Source organism: Sesamum indicum, linkage group LG6 (assembly GCF_026168435.1).
Source record: "Sesamum indicum cultivar Baizhima isolate 11 linkage group LG6, ASM2616843v1, whole genome shotgun sequence".
Lineage (NCBI taxonomy): Eukaryota > Viridiplantae > Streptophyta > Magnoliopsida > Lamiales > Pedaliaceae > Sesamum > Sesamum indicum.
In genome coordinates, this window is record NC_142662.1 from 22,773,986 (window position 1) to 22,797,251 (window position 23,266).

The 23,266-nt window shown below is 33.4% G+C and overlaps 4 protein-coding genes across 5 annotated transcripts; 2 read left to right on the forward strand and 2 right to left on the reverse strand.

Moving 5' to 3' along the window:
* Positions 1 to 637: 637 nt before the first annotated feature.
* On the forward strand, positions 638 to 2,706 carry LOC105163781 (Far-red impaired responsive (FAR1) family protein). Its single transcript, XM_011082243.3, has 2 exons — positions 638 to 1,129; positions 2,069 to 2,706. The coding sequence occupies exons 1-2, from the start codon at positions 638 to 640 to the stop codon at positions 2,267 to 2,269; spliced, it is 693 nt and encodes a 230-aa protein (XP_011080545.2). The 3' UTR covers positions 2,270 to 2,706.
* Positions 2,707 to 5,076: 2,370 nt separating this feature from the next.
* Positions 5,077 to 6,155, reverse strand: UNE14 (EF hand calcium-binding protein family). Its single transcript, XM_011082242.3, has one exon. It carries the CDS (start codon positions 5,683 to 5,685, stop codon positions 5,218 to 5,220), a length of 468 nt encoding a protein of 155 aa, XP_011080544.1. The 5' UTR covers positions 5,686 to 6,155; the 3' UTR covers positions 5,077 to 5,217.
* Positions 6,156 to 11,045: 4,890 nt separating this feature from the next.
* Positions 11,046 to 11,868, forward strand: LOC105163779 (uncharacterized). Its single transcript, XM_011082240.3, has one exon. It carries the CDS (start codon positions 11,162 to 11,164, stop codon positions 11,627 to 11,629), a length of 468 nt encoding a protein of 155 aa, XP_011080542.2. The 5' UTR covers positions 11,046 to 11,161; the 3' UTR covers positions 11,630 to 11,868.
* A 2,421-nt stretch (positions 11,869 to 14,289) lies between these two features.
* Positions 14,290 to 20,606, reverse strand: LOC105163778 (FAD-dependent oxidoreductase family protein). Of its 2 annotated transcripts, none has more exons than XM_020695154.2 (9): positions 20,156 to 20,606; positions 19,878 to 20,027; positions 18,974 to 19,188; positions 18,795 to 18,865; positions 18,440 to 18,602; positions 17,602 to 17,788; positions 15,982 to 16,146; positions 15,810 to 15,898; positions 14,290 to 14,663 (listed from the first exon to the last, which is right to left on the reverse strand). In XM_020695154.2, the coding sequence occupies exons 1-9, from the start codon at positions 20,517 to 20,519 to the stop codon at positions 14,583 to 14,585; spliced, it is 1,485 nt and encodes a 494-aa protein (XP_020550813.1). In that variant the 5' UTR covers positions 20,520 to 20,606; the 3' UTR covers positions 14,290 to 14,582. The 2 variants fall into 2 exon arrangements, with proteins under 2 accessions (XP_020550813.1, XP_011080541.1); XM_011082239.3 differs by having other exon boundaries at positions 15,988 to 16,146; positions 20,156 to 20,605.
* Between the last annotated feature and the right edge of the window lie 2,660 nt (positions 20,607 to 23,266).

Genomic DNA, 23,266 nt, shown 5'->3' on the forward strand with positions numbered 1-23,266 from the left:
GCATGCACGCACATTGGTCGGCCCTCAATTGGGGTTCTTTTTGTTTTTTCTTTCATGATTAGTTTGAATCAGATTTGTACTGATCTTTTGCGGGCTTCGGAAGCCGGAGTTTGGAGTCTTACAAGAAACTGTTGGGCAGATGTTGATTTCTGTTCTAGGGATCTTTTTTTTAAGGATTGAAGGGTACGGTTTGCTAATGTATGTTTAGCCATTGTTTCCTCATATATCTGCGGACAAAATTTTGTATAGATTTTCTAGAAATAAACACGCTGCGAAATCATTGTCCATTGGTCTGCTGTATTGTGTATGTTTGAGAAAAGGTTTTGTTCGTGTACCTCCCATTTTCTTTGAAATCTCCCCTTGTAGCGTCTACTTTTATTTCCCCCCCGAAGTAGCTCAGATTGGATTCAAATGCATTTTGATTTATGTTAGAAGTAAAACAGTTATGTTTGTATGTCTGTATGTATGTATTTGTTGTAGTGTTTTGTCCGATTGTTTCCCTTGCCTACTGTTGAAAGCTGGATTTGAAAGATTATATCATTGTTATGCTAGAAGCAAAGCTTATTTCGATCTATTATGATGCATTCACTTGATAGAAGCATTCGGATGATTGTCACAAAAATACTAACCTTGTAACATGGTGGTTTTGGCTTCATGTCGAACTGCAGTGGTTGAAGGAAATGATAGTGAGTTGGATAGGGGTGATTGGCAGTATGATGATCTGGAAGAAGATAATTTAGGTCAGTTTGAGGACAATGCAAAGCAGGTAGAAGGGGGTGAAGTTCTTGAACCATATGTGGGGATGGAATTCGAGTCAGAAGATGATGCGAAGAGATTTTATAATGATTATGCTAGGAAGGTAGGATTTGTGATGCGCATTATGCAGCGCCGCCGTTCTGAGGTTGATGGTAAAACTCTTGCTCGTCGTCTCGGTTGTAACAAACAGGGAGTTTCTCCTAGCCCAAAAGGCAAAGTGGGTCAGGAGAAAAAGCCACAGCCTAATGCACGTGAAGGTTGCAAGGCAACATTAATGTTCAAGCTAGAGAAGTCTGGAAGGTGGGTAGTTACTAGATTCATCAAGGAGCATAACCATCCTCTGAATGTCAGTGCTCATGAATATAATAATCTGGTATGCTTTCTAACTTATGCAATTTGTTGGGATTTCTTTCGCCTTGCTAGTTTATCTGTTCTTCGCTTCTGTTGTCATCCCAATAATACTGATGATGTATCTCACTAGCAGTACTTTCAGGAAGGATTTGGTCATTTTATGTAACTTATTTGTTTCTATGGTTTGGATTTCCTTTCCCTTACATTCTTCTGCCACGTTTTCTAAAATTTCAAGATTAGAATGTCTGGGAGCTGGGTTATTGAAGAACTTTATAGACTTAACTATATATTGGAGTTTTGGAGCAGCTACAGGGCTTCAATTAGACAAAGCAAGACGAGTTCTGGGGTTCATAAGAGTGTTAATAAAACCAGATAAGTAGATATTTGTTAATTACCGATCTGAAGCTTTTTATATTTTCAATCAATTTTATACACATGGATAATCAGGTAATATGTTAGAAGATGGTGCTCTGCTGGCACAGCTCAAGTTACAAGAATTAAGATTTAAGAACGTTTCATCTTATTGTCTGTTCAGGATGTTGTTTGCGTGTAACAAGATTTGAAAAGGGTATTTGTAGTCATTGAAATTAGTTTTCAACTTTTGTTGGCCTCATGCCAGTGAATAGCATACAGAACTAGAGAAACCCTTTGCTGGAGTACTTTTGAAGGTTTGATGCTGATCACCATGTTTGCCTGTAACTTACATAAATTGCTGGCAGTCGACTCAGGGTTATTAAAGAAGATCAGGAAAATAGTATCTAATGCCTATTTAGCATATAGAAAAGTTAGGAAAAAGAATCTTAACAAGGGACTATATTTGGTCTCAAGTAATTTATGGTAACTTTAATTGCATGATCAACAGTTAATGTGATTTGAAGGTGTGAAAAATATATAATGATCAAGTTTTTCCATGTCCCTATTCTGTTTCTAAGCATTTTGGTTTGTTCACTCCTCGGTGTAGCGTGACAAGGATAAGAAAATTCAAGAACTCGCTAAAGAGCTGCAGCGACAGGAAGAACTAGCTGCAGCGTACAGAGAAAGATTGATCAATCTGCTGGCCGATATCGAGAATAAATCTGACCGTTTGAGTACGAAGGTTCTGGCAGTTGTTCAAAATGTGAGAAAAGCAGAAGCTGAAGCACTGACCATCTCCAAGGCATAAGCAGCAATGAGATTTAGTCCTTATCTGCTGTAGTTGCGTTGATATTTTCTGTATATATAAGCATTAAGTTAGTTCCATTTTCGGAACATAGCACCCTATACATTCTGCTTCCTTCTGAAATCAGAATGAGAGGTATACACCGTAGCGTAGATTTGCAGCCTAATCCCCTGGAAGTGTGAAAATGAGCCTCTCAATAAGCTTCTTGTCAAGCACTGTCAAAGTTGGGGACGGCTTCTGTAACCCTATAGTCCTTATGCTATTCAACCGAACTTTGTTGGCGTTCGAAGAGTGAAGGTCAGTAACCTGCCTTGTCGACATCAGTTACTCTCTTGATAGCTTCAGTAGTTCACTGAATAAAGGAGGGTTAGTGAACACTGCATCTTAGATTTATGTATAGTGATGCTGCAATGGTACTGCTTGATATCAGGAAATTTGAAATCCATAGCCTTGAAGTTGAAGATACATTCGTGTTACTCTTTGCTCAGTTATTCTTCTTATTCTATTATTGCTTCAAAGACAAAGAAACATGATGAGATTTGACATAATTACAAATATTTTTTTGCTGTTTGAAAAATTATTAATATTCTATTGATTTTAATGATCGCCTAACAGTTAGCCCAATTTGTTAGTTTTTTGGTAGACTTTTATCTAATTTTTATAGTGAATTAGCTAGTTTTTTTTAATAATTTTTAAAAAAATTTCATCCACCTTATTTTTTTTATAATTCTTTTTAAAAAAAATACAGCAAGAATAAAAATTAATAATTTTGAATTTTTATTCAATTTTTACATAATTTTATTAAATATTAAAATATTGATAATTTTTTAAATAATGAAAACGCATTCGCAGTTAATTAAATTTCATAATGGTTCATGGTAATTTACCCAAAGGAAAAATATATGCTTTAGTGGGTGAAGATATGCATAATTCATAGCTTTGTGTCACGGTTTTGTGATGAAGGAGAACCTGTACTAATGGTTTCATCTATACTTCCATTTGGATATGTTTAGTCCCATCTTCAAATTTGGTTTTTAGCAATTGCTATTTATATGTGTGTTTTAATTATGTTGTATGTATATATGCACATTAATTACATCTTTCAATCAGTAAGATTTATCGTGGCATCATTAATTCCTTTTTTTTTTAAAAAAAAAGATGATTTTCAAAACTAAAAACTAAATTAAAAATAAACTATAATTGCTTTTCTTGAAATTTGGTATAATTACGAATATCTTATTGTTGTTTAAGAAATTATACCCTCCTCAAATTAAAAATAATCATGTAGCCCTTAGAGAGAAAATTGTAATTTTTATACTATAATTTAGGGTACTTTGCAATATTAGTACTATATTTTCGAAATAGCTTGAAATGGCATAAAAAAATATAGGCTCCATTTGCATTTTTTATATTGTCGTTAGATATCTAACGGCAAGGCCATGTGCGTTGCATATGACAATTCAAATCATATAGCAAAGGCCGGTAAGAAATAAGAAAATTGCATTTTTAGTACCATAATTTAAGGTATCTTGCAATATTGGTACCACAATGTAAGGTACCTTGCAATATTGATACCATATTATTCAATTTAGTGTGTAATTCTTTATATTCACATTCAGTTAAATTTGGGCTTGTATTACATATACAATTTATTTGGCAACTCATTTGTACTAGATTAATTAACCACCCTAACTGAACCCCTTGATTTGAGGTAACCCGTTACCAAAGGTGCTCATCTAAAAATGGTCAATAACACTAGAGTATAGATTAAATTTGCGTGAACCTGTCAGTTACACATACTATGAAGATACTATCTTTCTGCTACTCAACCTCCCGACCAAAATTTAGGACATGACATTGGTTACCTGTTTCAAGATAGGATTTGTTGCTTATCATGAGATGATACATAACTTCATATGTTGTTTGTAGTATGTGTTTCTGAAACCTATGGTGATGGCAATGATTAAATAGAAAAAGGATACCCCTTAATTGGAGAATATGGTACCAATGTAGCAAAGGTAGTCTAAATTGTGGTATATAATACTGCAAAGTACCCTATATTATGGTAACAAAGATACATTTCCTCAGTTTTTTCGCTCACCTTGCTGCATGACTTAACGGCCACGTGCGCCTTTCCTTTAGAAACATAACGGCAGTATGAAAAATAAAAATGGAACCTATTTTTTGGGTACTATTTCAAGCTAATTTGAAAAATACAATATCAATATTGCAAACTATTCTAACTTATGGTACAAAAAACGTTGTTTTCTCAGCCTCTAGATGGGAAGTAGACATTATAACTTTGTCCCTGTTGATTTTTTAAAAAAATTAAAAAAAAATGAGAGTGAATAAAATAAATAATTGATAGGGCATATCGATCCTTAAAAACATTCTAAAAAATATATAAAATTAGAATTCAAAATTCAAAAAGTATTTTGGTTAATTCACCATAAAAATCGAATGAATACATAATAAAATGAACTTGTTATTAGATTGATGTTAGAATTAGAGTTATTTATAATTATGCCAAAACTCACGCTTTAACTATATTTTTTCCTAAAATATTTTGTTATGAGAAAGAATTCAAGAATCAAAATTCTTGAGTGGATGCTTCAATCACTATTTTTCAAGGATTAAAAAGGGAAAAAGAAGAAAAACAAAAAATTGAACTCTTCCAAATCCATGTAAAAAATCAAACATATAGAATGAGTATCTAACACACTTTTCCACATCTTGATTCATTTACCAAAACAAATTAAACTATGGAAAATAGATAATTGGAATTTGATGTATGTTAGTAATTTTGAGGGTTATTTCATTCACAATCCACAACAATTTGCTTCAATTGATCTTCCACATGCAAATTTTATTTATTTGTATATTTTTACAAAAAAATAAAGAAAATTATATGATGTTCTTGGTAGATGGCGGCGGCGGAGGCTGAGCGCTAGTCATGACGACGTCAACGTCGCAAATCCTCCGCCCTTCATCATCTGTCGGAACTCATCAAAATTAACCCTTCCGTCGCCGTCGACGTCGACTTTCTTGATCATCCGCTTGCAATCCTCGACCGTCCGCCCCTGTTTGATCCCTAGGGATGCGAGCACCGCCCGCAGCTCCTCCACCGTGATGAATCCGTCCCCGTTTTGGTCGAACACGTTGAAAGCCTCCCGCATGTCCTCCTCCTCGTCTCCCCTACTCTCGTCCGCCATTATCGCCGCGCACAGCTCTCCGAACTCCTCCTCGTCCACGAATCCGTCGCCGTTCACGTCGATCTTGTCGATCATCTGCTTCAGCTCCTTCTCCGGGATGTGGATCCCCAATTTTTCCAGTGATTCGCTCAATTCCACCCGGCTTATCTTGCCGTCGCCATTCCGATCGAACATCCCGAACACTCGACTCAACTCCGCCGGATCCATGTACACATGAAACTACTCCAAAAATTGATGAAATCGAAGGAGAGGGAAAACCAAAAATCCTGCAGTTAAGGGAGATTAATCATGATCATGGGGGTAATTTGTGGTCGTCGTCGATGAAGCACAAGGATTAATTATTGTGGATTAGTTGATTTGCAGATGGGCGTGAAACAATCCAGCTTTATGGCCATGGAAGAAATCATGTAGAAGAAGGGGAGAATGAGGAGGATCTCATCTCATGCGTGAATCCCGTTCAATTTTCTTGTGGATAATCCATCAACTCTTTCCAACTCCACATACAAAATTTTATTGGGAGGACGATATGATTTTCGCAGTATATAATTTTGGGGGCTGCCAAAATGTGGAGCAATTTGTGGAAACCCCGCTAAATTTGCATGCCAAAACTCCAAGAATCTTAAGGCTCTGTTTGGTATGATCATAAATTATATAGTAAATATTCATTCTAAAGGTAGAACTAGCATTCTTATAATTGAGATTTGAGACTATAATTCATAGGGAGGAAAATAGATTTATAGATGAAATGACGTATGCAGTATTTAATTGTTGATAAAATATCAATGTACTTCTAATGTCGAATTAGATCAATTTTTTTTCTTTTTTTTTTTTTTTAAGAAGAATGTAATTTTGGTCCACTAACTTAGGGATGATGGTATTTTTGGTCCAATTTCATTCCAAAATAGCATTTCTGTAGCACCTCCTACTTACTACATTTAATTATCAAATCTCCGCCTTTTCCTTAATTACAACTCATTCTATAAGTAATTTCTTTTTTATCTGTAAAATAAATTCTATTTTATCAATATAATATATAAATATCATAAGAGATAATAGATATCGTCAAAAGTTTATATTCACTCCCACTAAATGTCCTCATGTACATAATCTCAAAGGAAAACAACGTAATAGTCAACAATACAAAATTTTAAACACAAAACCCGACAAAAGACTAGAATATTTAACAACCAAACAGCCAAGAATCCAATTTTAAATATCACAACTGACCCATCTAATAAGAATAATGGCACGGCTCAAAGTTCAATCTGGCTAGTTAGTGTGACCTATCTTTTGAAAAGTACATAACAAGGAATGAGCTGCCTACTCAGTAAGTATAGCTAACCAGTTTATATATATACATGTAGCAAGTCATATAGAATGCAATCACATCAACTAACAAATATTCGTCATATAACAACAGTATATGTAAGAAACCCACAACTATAAATCAGTCCACTACATAGTATTTATTTGACGTTACCGTTTATTTCTAAGGCTTTACCCTAATTGGAGTACATCAGTCAATGGTTTTGTCAGTCATCATCATCTCAATCGATATCATATCATATACAACATAGGATACCCGTTCTAACTTGTATGTGATATCCCCCTATTCCCTATCCCAGTGTGTAGCAATATCAGCATATACATTACAACAAACATGATATCCCCACACCACCTCAATGTGTAGCTAATATTAAGGAGATTCCCCGCTACTCGGAATATCCCGGTACCCTACGCTCCATAGTATCTAGCTTAACTCATTTATTTTTCATATCACATCACCATTAATCATATTATCGTAAACTATTGACTATGATACCCACTAAGTAAGCATCATCTTTTATTTCAAATTCACAATAGCAATATCACTAACTTAGTCATTCTATTCTCTACAATAAATATTTTCTCATTAATAACGTTTTCACTCGATTTCATTCAACAATCACCTAATAAGACCACATAATCATACCTCACGTCCATATATTACAATCACATATAACACATAGTAACAATTTCATCAATATTAAGGTAATCCAACAAATAGTCCACGATTAAATATATAAACAACCAATTTATAAAATCCACATACATAAATATAAGTTCAAGTTCTCGATCAAATATAAGAAACCAATATATATATAACTACACACATATATATAATTCCAATTAGCTATACTCACCTCAAATCTTAAAGTGCTTTAGTTAACATAAGGAACTGCTAATCATCTATTTTTTCGTCCCGTCCAATAGTAAAGTATTACACATATAATCAATATATTGGGAATATCATATATTTTCAATAAAATATTATATAATATTTGTACGTTTTCCACCAATATTTTAACATATCATTTATATTGAAATTCAACCCTTTATTCCATTTTCATTTAAATAACTATACTCTCTAAACCTCTCAAGTGTATATTTAATTTATCAACTAACTCATAAGAATTTATTTAATCAAACCCCTTACATATTTTTAACTATCATTTTTAATAACATCCTTAAATTAGATTACTATTAAAACTCTAATTTTCTCTCATTAATAACATAATATTTCTTAAATATAATTTTGGTACATTTCTATGAATTTTTTTTCAATTTCTCCTTACTATACAATTTAATTAAACACCTATATTGAATACATATTTGGTTAATAATTTCGATGGAATTGCATAGATTAACTATAATAATATTTAAATCTAACAAATCTAATAATTTAAGTAATCAACTATATCATTTTTATATCAAATGTGATATTTAATTCAACACTAATTTAAATAGCCAAACTCATAAAATATTCTAATTAAATAATATATCAATCAATATAAATATTTAATAAACAGACTAGTTAAATAATATAATTATATAAATTGATACAAATTAAAATCCAAATTTCATACTTGAAATTTCACGGAATTGTATATGTGTAAATGTGTGTTGTGTGGGTGTAAATGTGTGTGAGTATGTTATAGAAAAAGAGATTGGGAGAAATTGTTAAAAAGAAAAATTTAAAGAAATGCGGTGAATTTGAGACCTTTAAAATGACAATGCGATGCCACAATTGTTCTTAAAAAAAAGAATTTATTAAAAATTGCGGTGACTGATTATATATATAAAAAAAAAAATGAATTTAACCTTGTCACCACGTTCACTGAACGCGGTGACATAATTATATATATATATATATATATATATATAAATAGTTGAAAAACCGCTATCTGAGATTACCCCAAAAGATTGAGGCGGTGGGTGACCATGTGCCGCCCACCCCTCTTTTTTTTATTATATTTTATATATTTATTTTTTTATTTTATTTAACTTTTTTAGTAATTCATTACGTTCAACCTAATTTTCTAATTAATATAATTTACTCTCAAATATTATAATGAACTCCGATTTAATTCATTCAAGTTTTATTATATTTCAATTATGATCTATAATTTATTTATAATTAAATTTAATTTTTTTTAGTAGTTACAAATTAGTCTCTCAATTATGTGTAAAATTCTAAACATCACAATTTCAGAACAATACTTTGTAAATAATGACAATTAACGTCCAAATTGCTTTAATTTCACCGGAATACCCCACTCTCCCAACAAGTGACTCCGAAGAATTGGTGGGAGTTTTTCATTTTTTCGGCCAAATTAGCCTACGTGGCAATTAATTTTCACCTTGCCACTTCACCTTTATTCAAAAATTAGTTACCACATAGGCTAACTTGGCCGAAAAAATTAACCCCCCCTCCCCCCCAAATTCTTTGGAGTCACGTGCTTGGGGAGGGGGGATCCGATGAAATTAGGACAATTTGGACATTAATTGTTATATTTTACGAACCAATGTTTTGAAATGTTATTTTGGAATGGACCTGGACCAAAAATGTCATCACCCCTAAGTTAGTGGACCAAAATTGCATTTTTTTTCTTATTTTTTGGTGTCAACGGAATAACTATGATAATCATCGATTTCAAGTAAAGAGTAGATGAATGGGACTTATCATGAGACATTCAATTATTACATTTCAATCGGTTTATTTTATTCCACCTATCTAAATCAAAATACTTAATAGCATGGCGATATATTTATAGAAAACTTTTATAGCACACTTGAAACTATAGATAGTCAAATGAAATTCAATCCATAAAAATAAAAGTTATTGCTAGGGCTTTAAACAAATGGAATCATCGGAATTGTTCGAACTTGTTTGAAATATTATCGAATTTGAAAAATTGCGTTTGAACATGGTTCCGTTGATAGGCAAATCAAGTTTTGATTCTTTTGGACGAGCTTTGGTAAGTTTGATGTAGACAAATATATTCTATCTTTCATATTTTTTGGTAATTGAAATTGAGTTCGAGTCGGGTTTAAAAATTTATTAAAAAAACAAAGGGTTCAGTTCAAATTTAATGTGTTAAATTCCGAATCAATATTAAATAGAATACAGAGTAAATTGATTAATTTTTCAACCCTCGTTTATTGCTAATGCGCCCTTGTTACTTTGTTTTTTTGGGTAAAGTACAATGATTTTTTTTTTCTTTTTTTAAATTTATCATAATTATAAATACATCTCGTTGTTTAAAAAATTATAGATACTGTCTTGGAATTAATGACCGTCCAACAAATATATCCTCGTGACAACCTATTGTAGAGAGTATTTGTTAGACGGTTGTTAATTTTATAAGGTATTTGTAATTGTCTAAATAATAAGTGAATATTTAAAATTATGACAAATTTTAAAAGAGACTTTTGTAATTTACCCGTGTTTTTTTATGTAAGAAAAATGATAAAAGATACATCCCACATATAATTCAAATTTCGTACATTAAACAAAAATTATGATTGAAATAGATTTTATTTATTTATGAAGAAAGAAAAAAGAAATTGAGTCAATATAAATATAAATATATATATATATTATATATTAGAGTTTATTGTTTATTTATATCATTTACAATGTATTATTAATATATGAAATTAACTTTTGTATTTAAACATATTGAAAGACTAAAATAAAAGGAGTAAAACTAAAACGTCATTTTTATAAATTTCATAATTATTAATATTTATTGCTATTTTAAAAAAATAATTATATTTACACCCGTAACCTATGATCTATTTAAACAAACCACTCCTATCTTTTACATAATTATAGAAACTACTCTTGATAGCAAAAATATAAGGGTAGTTTGTATATTGATGCTAACATATTTAGGGTGTGTGTGTAATTTTTTAAAAAAGTAAGGGCTGATTTGTATAAGTGATAATAATATTTTGGTGGGTGTATGTGTAATTATCTAAAAAGTTTAGGATAATTTATACAAACAGACCATAGATCAAGGAGTATAAATATAATTATATCTTTAAAAAATTACAAATACCATTTGAAATTAATGATCATATAATAAATATCCCTTCAATGAGCTGTTAATAAGGAAGTATACGTTATATGACCATTAATATTATGAAATTTATAATTTTTTAAATAACAAGAAATAAATTTAATTATGGTGAATTTTCGGGGAGTTTCTTGTAATTTAACTTTTATATATATATATATATGTATATGTAGAGAGAGAGAGAGAGAGAGAGAGAGAGAGAGAGAGAGAGAGATGAAAAGAGAAACGTCCGATTAAGAAAGAGGCCGGTGCTTCTCCACTCTGAACGTTGGCAAGTAACAATGGCGATCTGTACACTCCACAAACTCGCCTATCGAATTACCAAACCCCCCTCACTCTCCCTTTCCGCGCGCGCAGTCATCACCCGCTCTTCCGCCTCCTCCGCAAAAGTTGCAGATCGAATAGTCAAACTTTTCGCGATCGACCCGGCTGGTCACAAGCGCGAAGTGGTTGGGCTCTCGGGTCAGACCTTGCTCAAGGCTCTGTCCAATCAGGGTTTGATTGACCCCGCTTCTCACCGCCTCGAGGACATTGACGCTTGCTCCGCCGAGTGCGAAGTCCACATCGCACAGGAGTGGCTCGAGAAGCTGCCGCCGCCGTCGTACGACGAGCAGTATGTTTTGAAGCGGAATTCCAGGAATCGAGTCCTGAACAAGCATTCGAGGCTTGGATGCCAGGTTGTTCTCGCGCCTGAGCACCAGGGTATGGTTGTTGCTGTTCCCGAGCCGAAACCATGGGATATTCCTTAATTTGGTAATCCCTGCAGTAAGTTGGCACGGTGATCAGGTGTAAGCTTTTCTGTTAAATAATACGGATGGATAATTTGGGTACATTAATACGATGATGATGATGAAGATAATTATGTCTTGCGGGTTGGTTTGCTTGTTGTTTCATAACGTTCGAAGAAATTCGATGAAGTAGATGCCTGCTGCAATTTATCCTGTGGCTGTGAATTTGATTTATCGAATGAATTTTCTTATTTCATGGATTCTTTTTACAGATTTACATGGAGACTATCATTGTTATTCTTTTTCAGGTAACTGTTCTATCATGGTTTTTCTCCGTAAAATTTTCATTCTTATAGTTTCGTGTGAAGCTCTTTGTAGAATGTTATCCAGAATAGAAGTGGAGGAATGCGTAGGTTCGTCCAAATTGTTTGATCGATCAAAATGTTATGCAATATATAAACATAAGAGATGTTACAGTAGTTCTACACGTTGCCATAGTGTATGTTACTGATGAGGGTGCTAATTGAACAACTCAAGAAAAGCATTCTCAATTTTTGATACTCTGGCATATTTATTTCTTTCCTGGTACTTTTTCTCCTATGCTTTCCCTTACATACTGCAGGGTATTTATAGGAGATTTTTTAGGGGAACCTCGTAAAAGTTCTGGGCGAAGATCTTCCTTTGAACTTGTTTTCAATTTCCTTTCTTCAGGCTTCATAAAAGTAGGGCTTGTATTTTATGCATAACGAGAGGAAGCGGAGCTCAAATTCTTTACTCCCCCGCAGTGAGAGGAAGTGGAGCTCGAATTCTTTATTGCACCCCTTTCACCATCCGCGTATGTTAGAGGCTTTTAGCTCGTGAACTTCCAACTCGTACTACGTCTAGCTCATAGATATACAACTTGTACTTGATACATCCATATCAGTTACCAATGTAGGTGTATTTGGCAAGACATCAGCTAGTTGAGAAAGAGCTATGTAGAATATGGTCGGCTTTCTGCTACACTGCTTTTTTACTTTGTGGTGAGTCAGGGAACATAGATTTATTGTCTTCGGGAGAGTTGGGATTGAGCACCTATGGTTTTTCTAGGTCAACAAAATGCTTCATAGACCAAAATTACTTACTGTTGCTTTTACCAATTGGATCAACATGAGTGTATTGAATTGCATCAGGCACACCGCACATGAGAGTACTTCTCGGAGGGAACCTAAGATGCACGGATACTTCAAAACTTGACCTGGCACTGTCCGACTCTTTGTAACAGAATTGCTGGTTAGAGTAGCAATGGTTAATTGTGTCGCTTTTTATGAACTGGAAACAGAATTGATGTGATTTCTTCAGAGTTGCCAATACAGAATTGCTGAGTTGGTAAGTTTAGTTAGTCCGTGGAATATTCACTAGGTTATCTTACTCTTAAAGCAACTGAGAAGGCAAGATACTGAAAGATAATTCTTTACTAGGATAATTTTGTTAATTTGATAGGAAAATACATGTTTATTGACATACTTCCCAAAGATGGTAATGACTAGCTTGAAGAATTAAAGGGTCGAACAATGACTAATGGTGTTTTTGAAAATTTTTCGTTTTATCCATTCATCAATACTCTGTCTGCACTCTGCAACTTTCATGTTCTATTCCCCAACCAATTCTGGATAAACAGACCAAGAAACACACTTACTTTCCTTTTGGACAACTTTTCTTCATTATCAGATAGCATAAATTGCAACGAGAACATGTTGCCAAGTTCTAGGCTGTACTCAGATCATGCATCATCTCCCATCAAAGCCAATTTTTAGAAAACAAACAAATCTATGAAGCTCATGGCTTTGAGAGGCCATTGCATCTTTATTCATTCATCTTCAGTATGCAAATTCCCTCGTTTCCATCTTTCTCTGCACTATTATTGGTGCTCTGTTTTCCAACAGCCCGCCCTCCCTCACAATCTATTCTCTATTAATAATTCATTTCTCTGCTTTAGACGTATAAAGTCTATCTGAATGTTGTAGGAAAACCTGGTGGAAGAGGGAAAAGTAGCAAATAACAATAGTTATGATAAGGAAGCACGTTATTGCCTAAGGGCCATGCTGTATTCTGTTTGGTATTAAACTGCTTCCTCACATGCTTGGTTATGTTTTCTTCTGGGTACATGTAGAGGTCCTGCGTTTCTGTCATACCTTGCCTGGTTAAGACTATTTTAGCTGTTACTGAGTCCTTCCTGCAAGAGTAGTTGTATCACCCCTTACTTTCATGTGTTCGGTTGATGGCATCTTTTCATATCCCCTTGCCCTGGCCTTATATATGTATGAACCACTGCGTCCTAGCTACAATTCTAACTTCATATTTCTGTCTCAGTGGATATTATCCTTCAAATAAAAAGAGAAATACATACATATATATATATATATATTATAATGTATGTGATTCAGTTTAGCTGGTTACTAGTAATTTAATACAGCATAATGTGGCATGTCTTGTAATTGAAAGGAATAAGGCAGCTTGTACCCAAGATTTAACAGGAATTTTACACACCAATTGATTGATTTTTCCTTATTATTTTTTTTTGTTTAAATAGTTTACTTTCTTTTTTGTCATGCAACCATGGCACACTAAATCATATATAGGCATCATGTTTCATACTTTTTCTTTTTTCTCTTTAAGAAACGATCAATTAATCTATCAACTATATTAAAGATTAATCAATTGCAATTAATGAAAGTAAAGTTGATTTATAATCAAAGACTTCCTAAAGAAAGAAAACACAATGTCCAAATCCGAATTTCGAGGAGGAATACGTTTTGACCTTCTTGTCCGCCAGTAACGTTTGCTAAGAGATTCCTGTAGAGTTGAAATAGTCCAGTGGAAGTGGAAGAATCAAACAGATCACAATCCTATGAGAAATTTTTGGACACAAAATTGGGACGCGACTTGTGTTCTGCTTCTGTGGCACTGAGAGAGAGAGAGAGGGAGAGGAAAGCTACAGGGAGAAGGGGGCGGGGTTTACTATTTGCGGATTTTCCAACACCATGTTGAAAACCATTTCTGCAGTCCCCAAAGCCTGGTCAAAATCCAGAAAAACACATGCAAATTCATTACTACTACTGGCAAGAAATATGGAAGAAAGGCAATGTTACTCTAAAATTGAGTTAAATAGTTACTTCCCCTTGAAATCCCAACTCTCCCTTATCTTTTCATAATTATAAAACCTTTCGTCTAAATTTGCTACTTTGTAAATCCAGACAGAAGGACTGACTTTTTCCCATCAACATAAGAATTAAAAGATAAACAAGCAATCGTAATTCTTCTATATTTTCAATATATTAATTTATACTTTCATTTTATATGAGAAAATATACAACTAAAGGATTTTTCAGTTTCTTCTATAATGTCATATTATATAAAGTTTCGTTACATGATTGACTAAGTAATAGTTGCAAAATAGAATAAAAAGAAAAAAGTTGCTTCTAATCTACCTTACGACAAGAAAAAAAAATAATGAAATATTAAGTACTCCAACAAATAAATTTATATACTTTATTCATCATCAGAAAACTAAAATAAATCCAAAATAAAACTAACAATTTGTTGTATTTATCTATAACTTATCATCACAAGAATAAAATATCCCTTCATTTGTTGGATTTTATATTTATGACTTTTACATGAGCTTAATATTTTTAAAAGCACTTGCCATAGATGTTATGCATGTATATTTCATTTGCATCAATAATTCAACCCGGCAACGCTAAAAAGTAAATCTACCATATATTTACAAGGTCGAAAAATCAGCCACTAATGGCTAAGTTCTTTTGCTCAAACTATTTCCCTGTCATACTTCTACTTTTGGAATAATGTCATTACAATTTCCTTCTTTTTATGTATCTATGAATTATATTTACACCTCTAAATTTCACATATATTTCTATTATCAACATATAAAAATAGTTAGGTCTGAAGTAAATCGGAAGTTACTATAGAAGTTTTTCCTAATATCATCATTTTCCATTCAAAATCTGAATGCCTGGGGAGGTTTGGTAACCATGATAAATTTCGAGGGTATAAAGAGGGAGGGTACTTGATACTTTTGCTTTTTCATTGAGGACATAAGTGTAATTAACTACAAAATAGAAAGCTAAAAACAGCCATATGTCTGTATCTTGCAATGCAAAACCACATTTATGGAGTGAGTACAGGAGAGAGTTACCAGTGAGAGTCCTTCTCCTTCATGTCCAGCAGCAAGCAACATCTTTGATAATCCAGGCACAGGACCAATTACAGGCTTTCCACCAGGCACTGGAATGATAACACAACAGATCAGTGGATGAACAATCTGAATCCCTAATATATACCGTTAAATTGAACTTCATTTTCCATACACTTACTGTAAGGTCTCAGGCCTACTCTTACTTCTCTGCTTTTATTCAAATCTTTCAAAGATACTTCTTTTAGTACAGGAAAGAACTCGCGTGCCCTCTCCCATATTCGATGGATGATTGATTCACTGATATCAGTGTTGAACCCGACAAGCTGGCGGCTGCTTCCTGCAAGAACAGAGCAGATGAAAGAAAGCATAACAATATGACATTGGTCTTTTTCTTGGCACCCAAACCCAGGACAACGTGATGAAATCTCATCTAGTTAATTTGATCTTATTACAAAGCCAATGAGTCAAAAATGGTCTAAGAGGGGGTAAATGTAATAAAATACTTACTATAGAAGGTTGTTTTATATATGTTTTATAGGTTACCGATGATAAACCTATAATATTAGTAATTTTTTTGATAGCGCCGATTGGTAAAATTGTGTTAAAGGTAATATATACAATATTGTAACTGTAGTAGGAACCAATTCAATGACTATGTCTCAATTATTTTCTTTATAGGAAAAGTATGTTATGTTTAAAAATATTTTTTCACAAATATAAATATTACACATACATCCAAATCTATTACCATTTTGAATATCACAATACACCCCCTATCCATAAAAATATTACACCAACTCTCTTAAAACAATATATCAAGTTTATATAATCATTCTTTAGTATTACATAGACAAATTAAATCATAATTAATTGAATCTATACTAATAAAAGTACATGCAATTTAATTGTGTGTACTGAAAATATGAACACAATGAAAAAATAAAACTTAAAAAATTAACATGTATTAGGAACTTAAAATATATAAATATAAAAAATTTGTTCATTTTAAAATATAAAGATTACAAATACACTAGGGGCATAATGGTGATTTTAGTATATTTTAAATCAAGGGTAAATGGAAATTTCACCACTTCTGTTTGGGATTTTGCTGGGAGAAAGAGGAATTTAGTAACTATTGTTACTTAACAATAAATTGAAGCCATCTCATATCTACAATTATCAACTCTGTCAACTCATATAGTTAGTTGAACTTCCATTTTTAGCAGTGGTATAACTGATAAACATCTAAATCATATTGTTAATCGACCACTTGTACCGTGACAGAAAAATTTAGCCTGTTCTTATGAACTTTTATGATCTCATGCTGAAATCTTCGCCTGGTGCAATATGAATGAAAATTTGACAAATTTTTAGGTGCTATCCTCACTTTAAAACAGCCAGATGACTCATGGCAGTTATTTGAACCTGAAAAGTAGGACAGGCCATTGAGCAAGGTATCTGCTCAATCACAGTAGGGCTTAGTCTAATTATCAAGCATTTTTTGTCAGACAATGATTCCTTCTTCTGTTTTTCTTCTAAAAGATTAGGACTCTAATGCAACTTAATATTAAACTTTATAAGGATAGTAATTCTATCTCCATGTTCAACTGTTAATCTTAATAAGTTTCTCTTCAATAAAGAAACTGAAAAAGGACACCTATGAAAGAAATCCTCAGAGCCTTAATGCCACTACATGATCATGCAAATTGGTCCCCAATTGGTGTATAAACATATAAAATGTACTCTTCCTGATTTAATTAAGCACACAGAGAGATCAGAAATAGAAGTTTACCAAGAACGAGCCTTCCTGACATGTCCATGGTAGCTGTCATTGAAATAGATGCAGTATCATCATATCCAGTCCTTGAATCCGATGTAGTAGACGATAGGACTGCAGATTCATGATTGACATATCCCACCTCCATAAGCCCATGATTAAGGTTAAGAGAGTTGAAATTCTCAAGAACAAGCAGATGACCCTGCCACACAAAGCCACAAAAATGCTTGACTGTTTTCTCTTGAGATTTTCTGCCTCCCATATGGAACGGCCCATGGTTAAGAGGAAAAGACCATAAACTGTTCTACAGTGCAAGGTCAAGCAACATAAGTCCAATGCTGCAAAGACCACTGAAAGAGTACAACTACCAAAGAGAACCCATCTTCTGTAATATGGAAGAGGATCAGATGCAAATATTAACTCCAAATAATTTCAGTCCAGCATCTTACAACGGGATCAACCAATCTTTTAGTAATGAATATATTGTAGTTCAGATAAGAAATCCTGGACCTCATACAGTAACCCATGCAGCAGCTTTCTTCTAAAAAATTGAAGATAAACGTCAATTGAGAAAAATATATTTAAAGTCAACTTTCCTTGAGAGATTCTGTAATCCATGTGACTAGTGTGACTATGCAAAGTACCTCCTTAAACTCTTGGAAGTCGTTGCTAAAATAGGATCATAGAAGAATCTAGTAATAGGAAGAAAAAGATATGGCTGAAGAATTTTTTGATGCCTTCATATTGTCCACCCTCTAGCGTTTCAAACTCAAAGAATCCCAGCAAAGTATTGATGGCCAAGAACAGAAGCAATTCAAATTTAAGAAAACTTAGAGACTCGCCTAGTTCTTACCTTTCGAGGCTTTACTGGGAGATCTAACTCAATTTCAGAATTTTTTATAAGGTCGTGCATCAACGAACCACTCCAACAGCCTGCTGCAACGACAACAGCTTTCTCACAATGCAACGTATTTTTGGAAGTTTGAACTCCCTCAACCTCCCCACTGCTCTCATTTCTGAGCATAAGTGAGAGAAAAAGAAAAAAGAAAGTACAAAAATAGTCACTCTCTTGTCCTATAAATAACAGTCCCAGATAATGGTAAAACTGATTATTTGTCTTGCAAGGTCCAATATCAAAAGTACACTTATCATCATTACTCAACTTTAGCCCAAATACTGCCATAGTACACAAAGATTAATTGCCTAACCTTAATAAACTGGTTACTGGCTCATAATAGAACTCAGCGTATCTCCCTTCAGCTTCAAAAGACCTGTTAGCCTATCAGACAGCATCTCCAATACTTATGTTACGATTGAACAAACTTTTAGAAAGTATAAAACAGGAAGAAGTTACTACTCAGAGGAGGGAAGATGAATCACTAGGAACCTTCTCGATAAATGCAACAGCACATCGAGCATCTAATTGACAGTCATCGGGCATAAAAGCTGCACCGCATTCCTCTCCAAGCTTAAGAGCAGGTTCTTCTGACAGTAAATCATCACGAGACAAGAACTCTGCACCTAGGCCAGCATCTGCTAGCTGCTTCACCTGCCTCATCAGCAGAGAACACTCCTGTGCAGTTCTACCAACTAGCATGCTTCCTGTTGATACGGATGATTGCTATGATACTATTAGCATCTAGGGCAACTCAATAAGCTCAGGAATGAGATAGAACCAGCACTAGATACAAAGTTAATTTTAACATTTCCATGAATAAAAGTTTTATTCATAAATGGTGAGGAGTATTTCAACCTTTGGATGAATCGCCTAAGACGAGAATAAATTAGACACCAGAGAACTATCTAATAGTATTCTGAAAGAGCACATTTGGCTTCTTGTAATCTCATCTTATTGTCACACAATTATATCTTATCTTAGTAGGTTTAACTGGCAAGGATACTTGTATTCACTACAAAAGAATTAATCATATAACCCTGAGAAAAGTTTGATCTGACTCCAAAACCGACATCTTACTAAAATTTATATTCATTGCATTTTTCCAATTTCATCGTGTTAATAAATAAATAGAAAATCTCTGCATTTTATTTCAATAATTCTACATTGAAAAATGTTCTTTGTTTGCTATCAATCATTGAAACTTCTGTAATCTCATGAATGCCAATACCCCCACACTTTTCCAAGAACACGGAAGTGACACAAACTGAGGTATGAAACAGTAGGCTAAGACTAAATGCAGAGAGCCAAAGCAGCACTAAATTTGAGACCTCAGTACCAAATATTTGATCAAGAAATACTGCAAAAATTCATTGGGATGAGGGAACTGATTCACCTGTCTTCTTCCACCCAAGTGCCAGTAAAGGATCCATGCCTTGATTCTGAATGCTCTCAGCCAGAGCCTCCCACAACTGATGACTTCTCATTGCCAGCTCCCATTTCTCGCTATCCGGAGTCTTGTGAACCCTCCAGATGTAGCCCTGCCCTAAAAGTTAAGACTCAGCTCAAATGCAAAACACAGGGTGAAGTAAACAGATCCTAAGACTAATCAGTCTTCAGTCGGAAGCTAATGGAAACCAATTATTTACTTCAAACAAGAAGTAAATAGAGTACCTGCACCAGTGGCGCCGGCGCAGGGAACGGCAGCGTCAACCAGAGCGACGGAGAGATTTGATCGGAGGAGGAATTGGCGAGCAATGGTCAACCCGATAATACCCGCTCCCACGATAACCACGTCGAATGTGTGCAAGTCCGACCCGGAGACCCGACTGGAGCGGGAAACTCGAACGGGCGAGAATCTGTTTGCATGATTACTATTTTCACAATTGCTCAAAGTTGAAGATGAGAAAAGAGGAGTCCTGTTACTGCTATCGGAAAATGTTGCGATCTTGACAGTGCTGGAAGAGTACGCGGGGCGGGGCGCAACAACGTCGTTAGAGTAGGGGTTGAGTGCAATTCTCAGGGCGGACGCCGCCATTGTCAGTGGCGAAGTAAGTGAAGAAGATGGCGGAGATTTGACAAAGATAAGCCCACCCAAACAGGACGTAATCAGTAGTATATTAGTTAATTTTACTTCTTAAAACTATGATTTATTTCATAAATTTTAGTCATTAATAATTAATATTCAATATTTAGAATTAATCAATAATTATTAAAACAGACTAATTGCTATATATTGATGGAACACCTGAGTCTGCGCAAACTTGTGCGGCATACAAGTGATTTTGTTGAATTAAATTTAATTAATTTATCCTTATTTGTTAAAAGATATCATTTGTGTTTATATTTATATATGTTATTTTTCAATAATAATTATTTTTTATAAAAAATAATAAATTTTATTTCGATTCATATATTTTATATTTACTTTTTTTATAAATATGAAAAAAAAGTGAATATTTAATTTAATAATGGTCCCACTAAATAGAAAAGTTTCCAATTTTCGTTTTGTAAGTATATGGGGTTGACATTTTTAGTCCTATATGATTCTTTTTTCGCATTTTGATCTTGTAAGTATACGGGTTTTGCGTTTTTGGTCCTATTCCGACTAAAATGACTGGAAAAAGTCATGTGCAACGCACATGATCACATTTTAAAAAAATTTCTGGCTATTGTGCCGACTTGGAGTCCAGCTATGCACTATATATTTTTTTTCACTAAATGACATGGCACTTAGATGCCAACTTAACTAGGTATTTCCATCAAAACATGTCATGTAGGATTAAATCACCAACAACTCCCCATTCTTTTATTTAACCCTAACGTGCAAAGCAAAAGCCCAAAATGCTTTTCTTAACAATTTCACAAGTAAAAATTGACATCCCAAACACCCGTTGATTTGATTGAAAGGTGAAGGTGTCATGGAAACACTTGCTTACTTTATTGGATTGTCCTTAGCTTAGGCAGGTTCTTTTGTTATTTTTGGCAAAACTAAGGACAATTCAATAATTGAACAAGGAGACAATAAGAGCATCATTTGGGTGGGCTAGAAGTGGGATTCTAGTCCACCAATAATTTCACTTAATATCGGACTTATCGTTAAATTTTTTGATCTGGAAATTATGTAGGATTCGGTTGGATATCCAGTCCAATCTTATGTAGTAAATATAGTCTAATTATGTCACTTATCTTAATTTAGTCTTTCATGTTTATCCCTCGTCAAACTTAATCCATCATATTTTAAAATTTAATTAACGAAATTGCATAAAAAAAATTTATAAATGCCTAATGGAGTTCAAACTCAAATCCTTTGGGAGGAAGATTGGTGCCCTCACCACTCCACCAAACACCCTCCTTAATTCTTTTATTAAGATAAAATATTATTTATATATAGCACTGAAATAATAAATAAATAAATATATTAAAAACATCTCAAAATTATGAAAAATCTTAAAGTCGACCTAATAACCATCTCAAATTTTTGTAAAATTTCTATATATTTAAATAACAAAGATTAAAATTAACCAATCAAAATAACAAAAACACCAAATACTATCATAAATCACAACACATAAAACTCATAAATAAATACATAAAAACAACACACAATAGAGACCCAAAAAAGTTACTTTTAAAACTTACTGGTAGCTTTTTGAGCCTCAATTGTGTGATGTTTTTATGTATTAGATTACATGACTTTTATGTCTGTTTAATGTATTTTTATGTATTGTGATTTATGACATTATCTGGTCTTTGTGTTATTTTTGTTCGTTATATTTTGATTCTTTATTATCCGAATATATAGGAATTTTATAGGAATAACATTTTATTTTAATTAAGGAATGTGTTTGGTAGAATTGTGAAGGCACCAACTTTCCAGCCAAAAGGTCCCTCACATAACATTCTCATGTAATAATTTGGTACTTATAAGAAAAAAAAAATGTAATGATATTAACCTCACTCCATAATATATATATATATATTACACTTATCCCTTTCATCAGTACAAAAATATACATTAAAATATTAAATAACGGGTAAAATTAAAAATTTACGTATTTTTTTTTTCTGATGTTAACATTTTTCGTATAAACCCTAACGAAAGGGAGTTAAGTGCAAATAGAGAATTTTCTGAGGAGGTGTAAATGTAATTTCAAAACTTTTTTAGGCGAGTGCAATTTCACATTTTCATTAGGGATTTAAGTATAATTAATCTTAAAATAAATGACATAATCTTTGTACACGTGATGTATATATAATTAATTTAAATAAAAAACACAATAAATTCGAAATAGAAAATTCAATTCCAACTTGTCAGAACCTTGAATTGAATTGATTCTCATAAACCATCTAAAGCATTCCAAAAACAACTCTCCCAAAATATTCCATAAAACTCAGAGATGGGTACAAAGAGAGGTAATTTTGGGAAGCCATGGACATGGTACCTCCACACACAACCGGTACAAGCCAAGATATGCTCTGCCGTGCAAATATTCTGGCCCCTAACGTCCTTGCATTGTGCATATGCCTGACTGTTTCTCGAAATTTTTTTACCCAAATCAAATTTGTTTGAACCAAATTAATTTTTTATTATTTTTTTTAATTGGACACCAAGCACACAATATGTGTATCGCATTTGTCATATAATTGATTTATGTCCGACCATATCCAATTTGAGTTAGAATTTTTGCGCCTTCTTTTACCACGCCATGGTAATAAACAAAAAGCAAACCAGAAAGCAGAAAAAGGAACACTGTCCTACTATTTAAGGCATAATCAACTTTG

Excerpts from the sequence above, each read along its gene's own strand:
- LOC105163781 (XM_011082243.3), top strand. The coding sequence starts at position 638 with ATGGTGGTTTTGGCTTCATGTCGAACTGCAGTGGTTGAAGGAAATGAT. Across the intron at positions 1,130-2,068 it reads CTCATGAATATAATAATCTG|CGTGACAAGGATAAGAAAAT; the intron begins GTATGCTTTCTA and ends TCCTCGGTGTAG.
- UNE14 (XM_011082242.3), bottom strand. The coding sequence starts at position 5,685 with ATGGATCCGGCGGAGTTGAGTCGAGTGTTCGGGATGTTCGATCGGAAT.
- LOC105163779 (XM_011082240.3), top strand. The coding sequence starts at position 11,162 with ATGGCGATCTGTACACTCCACAAACTCGCCTATCGAATTACCAAACCC.
- LOC105163778 (XM_020695154.2), bottom strand. The coding sequence starts at position 20,519 with ATGGCGGCGTCCGCCCTGAGAATTGCACTCAACCCCTACTCTAACGAC. Across the intron at positions 19,189-19,877 it reads ACTTGGGTGGAAGAAGACAG|GAAGCATGCTAGTTGGTAGA; the intron begins GTGAATCAGTTC and ends CCGTATCAACAG. Across the intron at positions 14,664-15,809 it reads AAGGAGAAGGACTCTCACTG|GCTTTGGGGACTGCAGAAAT; the intron begins GTAACTCTCTCC and ends GATTTTGACCAG.